General features: G+C 41.5%; 1 protein-coding gene across 1 annotated transcript in view; it reads left to right on the top strand.

Annotated features, from left to right (window-relative positions):
* Nucleotides 1–13,965, top strand: part of galm (galactose mutarotase) — a 33,059-nt gene that overhangs the window by 13,316 nt on the left and 5,778 nt on the right. Inside the window, 4 exon segments of the mRNA XM_052011215.1 lie at nt 12,059–12,081; nt 12,083–12,149; nt 12,151–12,263; nt 12,478–12,538. Of these exon segments, the coding sequence (XP_051867175.1) occupies nt 12,059–12,081; nt 12,083–12,149; nt 12,151–12,263; nt 12,478–12,538 (264 nt within the window).

The following is a 13,965-nucleotide window of genomic DNA, read 5'->3' as shown; positions in this document are numbered from 1 at the left end:
CCCAAATGCCCACAGAGCTGTGGGGTATGGAGTTCCTGGATTTAGACCTAGCGATGATGAAAAAATGTCATTACCTTTCCATGTTTGGATGGTTTGTAACTTGGAGAGGAATTGCACAAATGATGTTCCCAGTGAGAGGAAAGTTTTGTTTTGGGATGAGCAATATAGGGTGTTGCTATAATCAATGAAAAGTCTTGTATTAATACATGGCTTTTCACACAATTGTGGGACATGTATAAGTGCATTACAACTAATTTGCCTTTTTCCTTTTGAAGTATAAAACAGGATGTATTTCCTGTGCTCACATTGGAAAATACCATAGAAGCACAGTGGTTCTTGGAGGTAATTGAGGAGGAGCATCGGGGATCACAGAGAGAACAGTCCCCTCTTAAAGGTCAAAGGAGAAGGAGAATGAGGATGTGATTGTGGTATCACATTGTCAGAAATGGAGATGATGAAGGACACTCCAATGTATGTGGAGATTGGTGGGTGAAGGTGAATTTTCAGACACACGGGTTAAAGTAGAAGAACAAGTGCACACTGACCACAGACTGAGAACATGGCCAATAAATTTAGCATTTTGGACCTATCCAGGCTGCTGCTTCACTGCTCCAGGGATTCTGGTTTAATTCTGATCTCTGCTGTATGTGTGGAGTTTGTACTTTCTCCCCACGACTGGTTTATGCCAGGTGCTCCAGTTTCCTCCCATAATCCCAACTGTGAGCTGGCAGGTTAATTGGCTACTATAAACTAATCCTCACTGTCAAGTAGTCAAAGGGGAGTTGTAGGGTATGTGAGAGAATAAGTTGCAGGAATACAGGCAAGTAAGGGGAGGAGAAAAGGGACTGATAGATTTACTCTGTTGGAAGCCAGAATGGACGTGATGGGTTGAAAAGGCCTTCTATGTCTTAATAAGTAATCAGGCAAGCTATACTGTGAAACCTCCTGCACCTTCCCGTCACCTATACTTTGAGTAAATGCTCTGCAAGTGTTTGCAGAAGACTGTAACCCCCCTCTCCCCAAAACATCACCACCTTTATTTGCAGTTCAGAAAGTATGTGGGTGCATATATAGGGTTACGTGACAACAAGAAGGGAGAAACGTTGGCTTGTCTTTATATCAGTACTTTATGAGAACCTATTCCTGGAGTCATTTTAAAATATTCAACATGGTAGCAAATAATAGAAATGTCAGGGCCACAGTACGTGTGGCTTTGAGTCACTCTGAAAGGTTACATTTATAAATCCAGTCAGTTGACACCACACCTACCTGCATTAACTTCTGAGCAAGCTAGATCAGAATGCATTTTGACACTGAAGGAACATTGTTGACAGCAAATATGCAGTAATCTTGATACCACCTTGTAATGTATCTGAGAAATCTGTATCATAATCGTCAGAAGTCTCCTCCAGCCCAAAATTTGAACTTAAACCTCTGGAGTTAGATATGTAGTGGTGGGAATTGCTAAATTCCCGCTGAAAAGTAGTGGGTAATTCAGCCTAATCAGTCCGTCATGATTGTTACCTCTCAGGTAAGCAGAAGTGGCCATTTCATGTGCTCAATGTGTCCTAATATCCATTTCTTTAATCAGACATCTAAACTTCTGTTAAATGTTTAGATGATCTCAAAATTTGGAGCTGGATCAGATGGGAGTGGAATTGAGAAGCATTTTTCCACTGTTGGGTAATAAAATCTGTACTTGTATCTCCAAAAGGATAGAAACTGTGTGTGTTCATAGAAGATTTCATTAGTGGTACTGACAGATGTTTTGTTGACCAAGATATCAAGGGACATTCAGTGAAGTGGAAAAACAGCAACAGAAACAATGATGTGTATTTAGAAATGGCCTGTAACCAATTACAATATCCCAAGATGTTTCACAGGAACGTTATACATCCTGATGTAATTTTTTTCTGCTAAGACCATATCAGGACAGGTAACCAAAAACATAATTTTTTTAACAAGAAATGTGGTTTATAGGAGATGAGAGAGGCAGAGAGATCTAGGGATGGAATTACAGAACTTGGGGTCTAAGCAGCCAAATGTTTGGCTCCCAAATGTGTAGCGATTAAAATGAGAAGCAAGAAGTGAAGAAGCACAGATCTCAGAGGGCTTTATGTTGGGAAAGAGGGTGGGACAAAGTCATGAAGGAACTTTAAACAAGGATGTGATTTGTAGAATTGAGGTAATAAGAAGGCCGATGTAGTTGAGTGAGGTAACAGGCATGGGTGAGGATTTCAGCAGTAGTTAACAGAAGAGGTGTGGAGTAGGGTGTTGTTCTGAAGGTGGAAGGAGGTTTTCTTGTGATGGAAAGGATATGGGGTCGGCATATTATTTTGGGTTCATATATGACAACAAGGTTTGGTTCACCTCAGGGAATTGCCAGGCAGAGGGATGGAATATGTGGCTAGAGAACTTAGTTTGTGGCAGGGATATTAGGACAGTGTGGGTCTTTCAGACAGTTAGTTGGAGAATATTTCTGTTTATCCAGTATTGATTGTCAAATGCACAGCATGGAAAAAGTGGAGGGGTCGAAGAGAGGTTATGGTGCAGTAGAGTTGTGTGTTGGGCTGGAAAGGTGCCTGGGATCAAAGGGCAATCTGTTGTGGTTGCGTTGAGAAACACCAGAGCAGCTCCAGTACTACAAAGGAAATAGCAGATGTAGTGGAAATTATTGAGAGTAAAGATAAAGAGAGGCTTTAAATTGCTAATTATCGAATGGGATAGTGAATGAAGAGGAGGTAAGTTCAGAGATGAAAGCAGAATACTCAGCAGCAGAGGCAGCATCTGGAGAGTGATCGGGTCCTTGCCTCAGACAATATATCTGAGGCTGGGCAGAGGTACATTAGAATAGTGGTAGAAATGACTAAAGATAAGGATCTCTCTCCACAGGTGCTTCCTGACCTGATGAATATTTCCAGCAACGGTTTTTATTTCAGATTTCAGACATCCAGTATTTTGCTTCTGTAGCACTTTCTAAAATGTGTTCAGGAGAATTTTCTTGATCTCTGACCTTTCATGCTTAACCAGGAGGATATACTCCTGGGGAATGACTTGATTTTAGTGCAAAAAAACAAACTGCTGGAGGAACTTAGCAGGTCAGGGAGCATCAGTGGAGGTAAATAGATGGTCAACGTTTTAGGTCAAGACACTGCATTGAAATATTAGATTATTATGGAGAATAATGATGATCAAACTGGAATAAAGCACTTAACAGGAGAAACTGATTTTAATGAATTGACAGGGGATGTGGTAAGCAAATGCTGACAGGAAGATGTTTTTTATCATTCACAGGATGTGGGTGATTCAGGCTAGGTCAGTGTTTTATTGCTCAGCCCTATTTCCCTTTGAACTGAGTGGCTTGCCAGACCATTAGAGGGCAGTTAAGAGTTGATTGATTTCAATGGATCTGCTGTGTACAGGCCAAATAAGATAAGAATGGTGGCTTTCCCTCTCTTAACAGTCCTCCTCAGATAAAGGGTTGGTGCTGGAGAACTGCAAAATTATATCTCTGATGAAAAAGAGGGTGAAGGATAAACCTGGCAATTATGACACCCAGTGCAGTGGTGTGCTCCTCTTGCATGGTGTGGGAAGTCAGGGAGACCTTCCGTATCCCCTGATGACCACACCTGCGAGAAGTGCATCCGGCTGCAGCTCCTTACAGACCTTGTTAGGGAACTGGAGCTGGATGACCTTTGGATCATTCAGGAGACTGAGGGGTTGATAGACAGGAGTTACAGGGAAGCAGTCACATCTAAGTTGCAGGAGGCAGGTAGCTGGGTGACCGTCAGGAGAGAGAAAGGGAAAAGGCAGTCAATGCAAGGTACACTTGTGGCCGTTCCCCTCAATAACAAGTATATTGTTTTAATTAGTGGGGGGACCTACCGGGGAAAGCCACAGTGGTCAGGTCTCGGGCACTGAGTCTGGCTGTTTGGCTCAGAAGGGAAAGGGGGAGAAGAGACAAGTGGTAGTGATAGGGGATTCATTGGTTAGGGGAACAAACAGGAGGTTCTGTGGGCGAGAACGGGACTCTTAGATAGTACGTTGCCTCCCAGGTGCCAGGGTCAGAGATGTCTCGGATTGAGTCATGAGGGGAGATCTTGTAGAAGTATACAAAATTATGAGGGGTATAGATAAGGTGAATGCATGCAGGCTCTTTCCCCTCAGGTTGGGTGAGACTAGAACTAGAGGTCATAGGTTTAGGGTGAAAGGTGAAATAGTTAAGGGGAATCTGAGGGGGAACTACTTCACTCGGAGGGTGATGCAAGTGTGGAATGAGCTGCCAACAGAAGTGGTAGATGCAGGTTCAGCTGTAACACTTAAGCAAAGTTTGAATAGGTGCATGGATGAGAGAGGTGTGGGAGGGCCATGGTCTGGGTGCATTAGATGGGACTAGGCAGAAAACCAGGCCGGTGTGGACTGGATGTGCCGAAGGGCCTGTTTCTGTCCTGTAGCGCTCTATAACTATAAAGAAAGGAAACTAGTTCTGCCGTCCATAGGAATGAATATATGTACATGTGTTGGACTTCTCAATTTAACATTGTGGGAGCTCCTCTGTATGTAGGGGTGTCCATAAGTCGGGCATTCGTAACCTGGGGATGGCCTGTATAGATTTTTCAGAGAAAGCCTGAAAGTGCTTTGTGGTTAGCCAGGTCAGACAGTAAATTGCTACATCCATTGTCTGGCATAAACATTGAACCTTTGGATAAGAATCTGGAGATGTGAACTGTTTTAGATCAATCAGAAACCAGTTGCTTGCTGAAGCAAACTTGAAGAGTTGAATGGCCTACTCCTCTCTCCATACTTCTGCGCTAATCACCAGCTGTGGGAATACTGGGTCTGCAGACTCGATTTGGTCAGAAACAGTTGTCTAGTCAAAAAAAAATCAGGCGAGAGTACACAAGAAATCAGGCGAGAGTTTACACAAGAAAACACTGCTCAAAATCTTGTATCTGTCTTGTGAAACCCAAGATTTGCACAGATACAGAAAAAAAAATCTGACTTTTTGGTCATTAAACAGATATTGCAACTCCACAAAGTGAAAGTTGAAAGTAAGTTTCTGTTGAAAAACATAGACTGTTGGAATATAGGACCGCTTTTGTGTGTGCCCCGGGTGCTTCAAGTAGCATGGAGAATCTTGCACATTGACACTGTGGCTGTTGCTCAGTAGATTTGTGTCAGATATCACATCATTCACCACAGACAATAAACAGCATTGCACTGGAAATGCAAGATGTTGAAGATAAAGCACCCAAGTGCTTTCCGCCCCTTTGCAAACAGATTTGCACATGTTGGCAGATTTCATTTTCAAAATTGTGTTACGTTGCATTGCAAAAAAATAGATTGCAATGCAAAATAAAAACTTCCCTTCATTGTGTGGCCACTTCCACAGCATGAAGGCACCCTGAACACATTATGGCCAATTAAATGGTTTTAAAGCAGTAGTCACTGATTAATGTCAGGAACACAGCAGCTAATTTGTGCATAATAAGCTCCCTCAAAGAAGGCTGAGATAATCAGATCTGTTCTTTCATGATGTTAGTTGAGGGATGAATATCATATATCCATGGAAATTTTCAGAGCACAAGAAGGCATTTGGCCTGTCGTAATGGACACCAGGTTAATCCCATCTCCCAGCTCTTGGTCCTCAGCCCATAATTTACGGCTCTTTGGATCTTCATCCAGGGTGCTTTTAAAATGTGGTGAGAGTTTCTGCCTCTACCACCTTATTCAGTCAGAAAGTTCTAGTATCCCAGTCCCTGTTGAATGTAATACTTATCATCAGCTTTCCTTTAATCCTACCACCAATTAATTTAAATCCATGCTTCCTAGTTATTGCTCCTCAGCTAAGGGAAATAGGTTCTCACTGATTACACTGCCTAGGCCCCCTCATACTTTTATACCATTAAATATCCTCCCCACCTCCTTTGTTCCAAAGGAAACAAGCCCAGCTGGGACAGTCTCTCTCCATAACTATAAGGTAAGATATTTTATTAGTCATATGTACATCGAAACATACAGTGAATGCATCTTTTGCGTAGTGTACTGGGGGCAGTCCGCAAGTGTCGCCACGCTTTCGGCGCTATAATTCTCCTACCGTAGTAACATCCGTGTAAGTACTCTCTGCACTCTCCCTTATGCTATTATATTCTTCCTATTGTAAGGTGACCAGAATGTGCACAGCACTTCAGCTGTGGCTTAACTATTTTTATATTGTTCTAGCATGACTTCTGTGTTCTTGTATACTTTGCCTCGGTCAATAAAATAAAGTATCCCCTGTGCTTTATGACCACTTTATCTTTCTGATCTGCTACTTTGAATGATTTGTGGACATGATACTCCAAGATCCCCTGTTCCTTTGCACTTCTCAGTATCCTACCATTTATCGTGATTCCCTTGTCTTGTTTGCCCTGCCGAAATGCATTACCACGCATTTCTCCAGACTGAATTCTGCTGTTGCTTTTATCCTCACTTAACAGTTCATTGGTAGCCTAGAACTTACTTCCATCAACACCCTGATAACTTTGCGACCATCGACAAGCTTCATAATTACAATTTAAAGCTGAATCATTTATATGTATCACAAAAAGTGAAGGGCCCTACAGAATTCCAATACATGCAGCCCTCCAATCGCTAAAATTCTCAACAACCATTAACCTTTGCTTTCTCCAGCCAGTTTTTTAAGTCACCTTCCACTTTCTCTCAGATACATCTTACTTCCTTGATCGATCTACCATGTGAGACTTCCTCAAATGCCCTGCATAAACACCATCAAATGCCCTATCTTTATTGATGCTCATTGTTACCTCCTCAAAGATTCAACTAAATTCACCAGACATGACCACCATGCTGATGGTCCCTGTCTCTGTCTTACTGCTGATACATGCCCTTCCTCAGAGTTTTTCTCAGCAATTTTCCTACTGCCAATGTCAGACTGACTGGCCTGTTGTTATTCAGTCTATTCCTTTCTTTTTAAACAACAGTGCTGCACCAGCAACCTTCTATTCCGAAAACATTACACCTATAGTCAAACAGCACAGTATAATTAAGTCAGAACCTGTGCTATTTCCTCTTCTTTCATGAGTCTAGGATACATTTTATCTGAGCTTCACAACTTACCCACTTTTAAACTTGCTGACCACTCTGATATACTGTATCTTGTTCTTTGTCTATCATTTCCAAAACATCACATTCCTTCATCAATATCAATGCCTTTATCATCCCCTCACCTGTAAAGACAGATGCAAAATATTCATTCAAAACTATACATGCGTCTTCACCTCCATAATCAAGCTGCTGCCTTGGTCTTTCAGAGTCCACCCTTTCTAACTTTTTTTACCTTCACATGTTCATGTAAACACCTGATTTTGTTGCTTTTTTGTGCACCCTTATTGTGTTCCTAATTTGCTTTTTAATTTCACTCCTGCACGCTTCCTGCAAGGTTGAGTTTGCACCATTTGTTTTGAGTTTCCTTTCTTTGTGCCTGATGTTCAACATCCATAGGAATCTAAAACTGGGAGCTCCCCATTTTTCTTTTAATGGGAATAAGTTTGTTGGAATAGAAACAATTTGGCAGAACTCAGTGTCATTGCAATGACACTGATTTCTGCCAAATCATTTCTCAGCCGAGTAAAGTTGGCCTTCACTCTAGTAATGCTTATTTGGAGTCTACCTTTGTTCTTTTCCATGACAATGCTACATCTAACTGAACCATGGTTGCTGCCCACAATTTGCTCTCCCACTGCTTCCCTGTTCCACTTTTCCAGGTTCATTTACCATAGCCAAGTCTAGTACCACTCTGGTCTTACTATATGCTGATTTTTTTAAAAAGTTCTCTTGACTGAATTTCAAGAATTCTGCTCCTTCTATATCCTTTACTTTGATCTGTCCCACTTTATGTTGGTGTGGTTGAAATGATCAACTATCATGTTTTTTTTTGGACTTCATCAAAATTTGCCTGACGGACTCCTGTTGACTCTTGTGGGGCCTGTGGTTTTCTCATATCAATGTGATTGTCCCTTTCTGTTCCTCAAATCAACCCATCTAGGCTCATTTACTGAACTTTCTAGTACAGTATCCTTGATATTATCCTAATACTTCTTCATACAGTGAGCTGGGACTTCTACACCCAACTGAAGAAAGCAGAAGCCTATTATTTATTGTCCTCATTTGAATGACAACACCTTAACTGTACAACTCTGTTTCAGTGCTTCACTGAAAGCACTGGCCTAGCTTTTGTGCTCAAGTTCCCAAAGTAACCCTCTATCTTCTGAGCTCCAGGAGCCACCTATTGAAGGGGCAAGATGATGCCTACATCACCTGATAGGGATGCAGATCTTGTGGTGACTCTGCAGTTACATTCTGCTTCCCAGAATATTTAATTGACTTGTGTCTGAAGGAGATCACCTCACTGGATCTTTGTCTCCCTGCAAGTTTGCATGGATTTGGGCCCCTTGCCTTTGTCAGTGCAATTTCCTATTTGCTGGAAACAGAGTCATTCCCAGTGAGAATTGGATTTCTGATCTGTGGTGAGATGTTGTTCAATGTAGCTGCCCCAAAACTTTAATGCCTCTAGTGTGTTGTGCTTTGTGGAGAGAATGGTTGCTATTTACATTTAATCTTTTAAACAGAGTAAAGGGCCTCTGAAAGCATTGTTTAGATATTGATATTTTGAATTACCTGTCATTTTAAAACCACGTATTGCTTCTTGTGGCCATCCACCTAAGGCATGGATCCTTCTCCAGCTTGCATCAGAGTACTGATTCACTTGGTGAATGCTGAGAGCAGAATCAGCAGTCAGGCCTCCCACGGCCATCACCTAGGATGTTCCAGCTGTTCTTCCGCACAAATCTTAACCCACGCCAGTTCATGCTGGTCCATCGCCCATGTCCTTGTTGACGTTCCTGGTTTCCAGTCTCCTAATCCTTCCAAATTTCTAAGTCTGAGCCTGGTGTTCAATGCCTTTTGGACCCATGGTCCTTCCTAACTCTTAACTTCCTCAAGGTTGCAACCCTCCTAAGTGATCCTTTAATTCTGCCCCCCCTCCCTTCGCCCACATTGGTAGCTTGTGCCTTCACTCAACTCATCATAAGCTCTGGAATTCACTCTGAACCTGTCCAGCTCCTCTTTAAGATCTTCCTTAAAATCCACCTCCTTGACTAAATTTGGATAACCCTTTCCAATAACTCCAGTTTTAAATTGGGATCCATTTTTGCCAGGTTAAACCTTTGTGAAGGGCCTTGTGATGTTTTCTCTGCTCTAAAGCTGTCTGATTAATGCAAATTATTGAAGCCTGTGGGAGGTTGCTTAGCACGTAATAAACAGCCAACAATAGGAGCTCTCTTTTTTACTGCAGATTAACAAATTTTATTCAGGCAAAAATCTTTGCTTCTTTGACAGATGGCCCATGTGCTTCTGTAATTAGGAATAATTTGCTGCTACAGTTTTTAAAGCACTGCTGTTCCTTGCTTCTTTCATAACCACTGGTTTTCTGCCACTGGATTTTACATTTAAGATGCACCTGAAAACTTGCCTATTTGACCAAACAGTTGGTCACCTGTCTCTTCTCTGCATCAGATTTTTTTCCTTTGAAGCACCTGGGAAACTTTTATTGTCTTAAAGCCTCTGCAAGTGCAAGTTCTTGATTTGTGTGTGTTTATGTGTTTGTGTGTGGTTGAGTTTGCATTGAGAACTGTCTAGAAACAAATTGCATATTCTCTTGTACAATGTGACTTTAAGAAGTATCTGTACAGTATCCTGGAAAGATACTTCTTTATAGGACATGTTGCTTCTTAGGAATCCAGAGGTTGGGAACAAAAAATACAGCAAAGCAATTTGTACTTGAATCACAATGTTATTCAAACTGAAGTCAGGTACCCACTTACAGTATTGATGGCTGTTTGTTGTGCTGCAGTAACAAGTGGTCAGTAGATTGTGCTAGGCAATTCCAAAATTGGGATGTTAGCAGCACTTTTGCCTCTAAATTTCAAAGGTTGTGGGTTCAAATCCCACAAAACCTGGGCTGAATTCCAGTGCATTATTGAGGGAATGCTGCAATGTTTGACAGCATGATCTTTCAAGTGAAATGCTAAACTCTTACGTGGATGTGAACAATACCATGATGGTATTATGAAGAGAACCAATGAATCCTCTCTGGTGTCCAGGTATATTTATCCCTCAACTAATATCCCTAATCCAGGTTTGAAAAACAAAGAACTGCAGATGCTGAAAATCTGGGGGGGAAGAAAACAGGAAATGCTAGAAATACTTGGTAAGTCAGGCAGCATCTGTGGAGAGAGAAAGAGAGTTAACAATTTCAGGTCAGAGTGACAGGTTCTGATGAAAGGTTATTGACCCAAAATGTTTACTCTGTTTCTCTCTCTCCACAGATGGTGCCTGATCTGCTGAGTATGTCCAGCATTTCTGTCTATTTTGGGTTATTATCAACATTGCTGATTAGCAATGCTTTACTGTACAGATTTTATAGAATCGTAGAATCAGTATACTTTGCTTCATATTTCCTACAACAGCCACTACACTTCATTAGTGCAATTAAAACAGAAAATGATGGAAATGCTCAGTAAGTTAGGCCTGATGGAATCCAAGTCAAGTTATCAAACTGGAATCAAAATTGGCTTGGCAATAGAAGAGAGAGTGTGACGGTAGAAGGTTGTTTTTGTGATTGGATGCCTCTGACTAGTAGCATCCCATGAGGAGCGTTGCTGGGACTTTTGCTGTTTGTAATAGCTGTGAATGATGTGGATGTGGGAGGCATGATCAGCAAGTTCGCATCAGTAATTTGATGTCACGAAGATTGGCAGGTTGTTGATAGTGTGGAAGATAGTTATTGGCTGCAGTGAGGTATCGATATGTTGGTGAAATGAGCTGAAAAATGGCAATGGAGTTTAATCCAGACAAATGTGAGGTAATGTATTTTGGGGAGTACTAATGAGGTTAGGACATACACCGTGAATGGTAGGATATTAGGGAGTGGTGAGGAACAGAGGGAACTTGGAGTACAAGTCCATAGATCCTTGAAGGTGGCAAACACAGTGGTCAGGAAGACAAATGGGATACTGGCCTTCATTAGTCAGGGCAGTGAATGCAGAAGTAGGGAGGTTATGCCTCAACTTTATAAAACATTGATCAGACCCTCAACTGGAGTACTGTGTGCAGTTCTGGTCACCACACTATAAGAAGGAAATTAGGACGGTGAAGAGGGTGCAGAGGAGATTCACCAGAATGTTGCCTGGGATGGAGTTCAGTTCTGAGGAGAGACTGGAGAGCTAGCTCTGTTCTCGCCGGAGCAGGTATATTATTGAGGTATATAAAATTGAGTGGTCTACATAAGGTAGATCTTTCCTCAAATCAGAGGTTGACAAAACTAGATTTAGGGTAAGGGGGAAGAGATTTAGAGGGGATCTGGGGGGGGGGCCTTCTTCACCCAGAGAGTGGTAAGTACCTGGAATGCACTGCCTGAGAGTGTGGTGGAAGCTGGGTCACTGACTTCATTTAAGAAATGTATAGATGAGTACTTGAATTCTTAGGCATAGAGGACTATGGACAAAGTACTGGGAGATGGAATTAATACAGAAGGTTGCCCACTGGTCGGCGTGGACGAGTTTGGGCCAAAATGGCCTGTCTTCATGCTGTAGCGATTCTATGGCTATGTTAGGCAGCACCTGTGGAAGAGAAACGGAGTTAACATTTAACTTCAAACATTAACCTCTGTTTCTCTTTCCACATAGGAGTCTGACTGCAGAGTTATTTCCAGCATTTTCTGTGTTTATTTTTAGTATCTGTAGGTTTTGATTTATACTTCATTGTATTTCATTTGTTATAAAGTGCCTGGGATGTCTAGAGTTGTAGAGAAGCATCCTTATAAATGCAAGTCTCTCTTTTACATGTTGCAATGTGCCCCAATTGTATTTTCTCTGGCACCTACGTTAGATCCATCTCCACTTTTCACAGCTGTTTGTCGACTAACTTGGTTAGTAATTTTGGTTGCTATTTAACAATTTAGGATGAATGCATTCTTAATTACTATTTTTCATTGTAGGTCCTTTGGACACCTGAAGTGCTACCAATGGAGTGAGGTTTTCGATGATAGTGCTGATGGTGAAGAGGGGTATCCTGGAGAGCTAAAAGTCTTGGGTGACTTATGTGCTGGATGGAGAAGAACTGTCTGTTAACTACAAGGCCGAAACTACCAAGACCACACCAGTAAACCTGACCAACCATTCCTACGTCAATCTAGCTGACATGTACGATCATTTGATTTTATAGGTTCAAAGGTGATAAATAGTGGAGTGATTGGGGTGAAGGTGAAAGTATACGTGCTTTGATGGGGCCTATAAGCCATTGAATTTTACCCACTATACATAGTCCGTCTGAATTCCAATAGAGGGATGGAGAAAGGTTCCTAACAAACACTGGTGCCTTGTTGTAAATTTCCTTCCCACATTCTTTACCTGGCAGTTACAATTTAGGAAAAGTAATGATAGGGGCAGTGGCCATTGATCGTTGGGGACTGTTTTTGGCAATAGGAAGACACCGTGACTTGATGAGACACGGACTTTTCCCATTCACTGGAAATTGAGATATTGTTAAAAATACTCTTGAGTTTTAGGCTTTTATCAACCATCAAATGTGTCAGAGGGAATTGGGAAGGAGGGAAAGAACGGTTGGTGCATGGGATTAAGGATTGGTGGGGAGTAGGAAATGACTGGTCTCATGCATCTCAGAAAAGTCCTATCTCCAGTTTGGCTGGCATATTCCCTTTACAACAGTTTATACCAGTCAGTAAATATTTATTTGTCTGTAAGATATTTTATGATATCTTCTATACTCCAGATCATAATAACTGATTGTTTTTAAAAAAAAATTCTCCCCACCATCCAGAAATTGTGCAAGTTACCTTACAACTATGTCCACTGATTATTGACCCTGCTGGACAGAGTTTCTCCTCTTTTATAATTTTCTTTAAAAGAATTGTACATCAGGCCAACAATCAGAGTAACTCCATGTATCTGGGATGTTCCCTTATGAGGCAATGGAGTCTGGCCCCAAACTAACCCTGTGGGATGGGCTCTCCTGTGTGCTGGGAATACCAGTTTCCAGTCTTCTGGGGACAACCTGATGTCGAGTCTGCAGAGGTGAGTGTGGGAAATCCACACACACTGGCAGAAGTGACCCTCCTTGAGGCGTGTAGCGTGGATCTCTGCAGAACTCTTAATTATCTTTAAGATGAGGGGGAGAAGGGAACTTCCCAGCACAAAAATGGTAATTTTGTGCTGGGAACTTCCCTTCTCCAACTAAGAAGTAATGATGGAAACTAATGCAAGTTATCTCATAACCATAAAAGGTCAATCAAGTGCAAAATATTTTGTAATGTAGGATATTTTACAGATTGAGTTTCTTTGCCTCAGCTCATAATATTTTATTCTCCTCATTGCCCAATCTGATCTCCACTTTTAGTCTGTGTACAGCACTGTTCCAAGGCTGTTTCCAGTGCACTGACATAAAGCCAAGGTTATTGCTAGGTACCACGTGGGCCTATATATTCTTTCTGATTGTTCTCTTGTGCTGCTAGGAAACAACACAGCCAAATTCAACCCAGTTAGATAGGAACTGAAGCTTTGCACTGTTTGTCTTTGAGCTTAGAAATGTGAGATTTACTTATGTGTGGCAAAACACTTTAATTTCTATATTAAGTATTCCCAGTAATTTGTAAATAATTAAAGCCTGAGATAACAATACCAATTTCCCTTTGACAGAGCAAAATAACAACTTGCCCTTGTATAGCACAATGAATGTAGACATTGGTGTAATGATGCTTCAGATACATTTTGCATTGAACCAATGAAGAAATATTAGAAAAGATGTTCCTGGTTAAAGAAGTGGGTTTTGAAGAAGGCATCATTTACTGGGTATGAAATAGAGGAGTGAAAAGAGTGGGAGAGAATT

The sequence above is a fragment of the Pristis pectinata genome, chromosome 3 (genome assembly GCF_009764475.1).
Source record: "Pristis pectinata isolate sPriPec2 chromosome 3, sPriPec2.1.pri, whole genome shotgun sequence".
Lineage (NCBI taxonomy): Eukaryota > Metazoa > Chordata > Chondrichthyes > Rhinopristiformes > Pristidae > Pristis > Pristis pectinata.
Note: the sequence above shows the minus strand (reverse complement) of the source record. Positions and strands in the feature narration are given on the sequence as shown.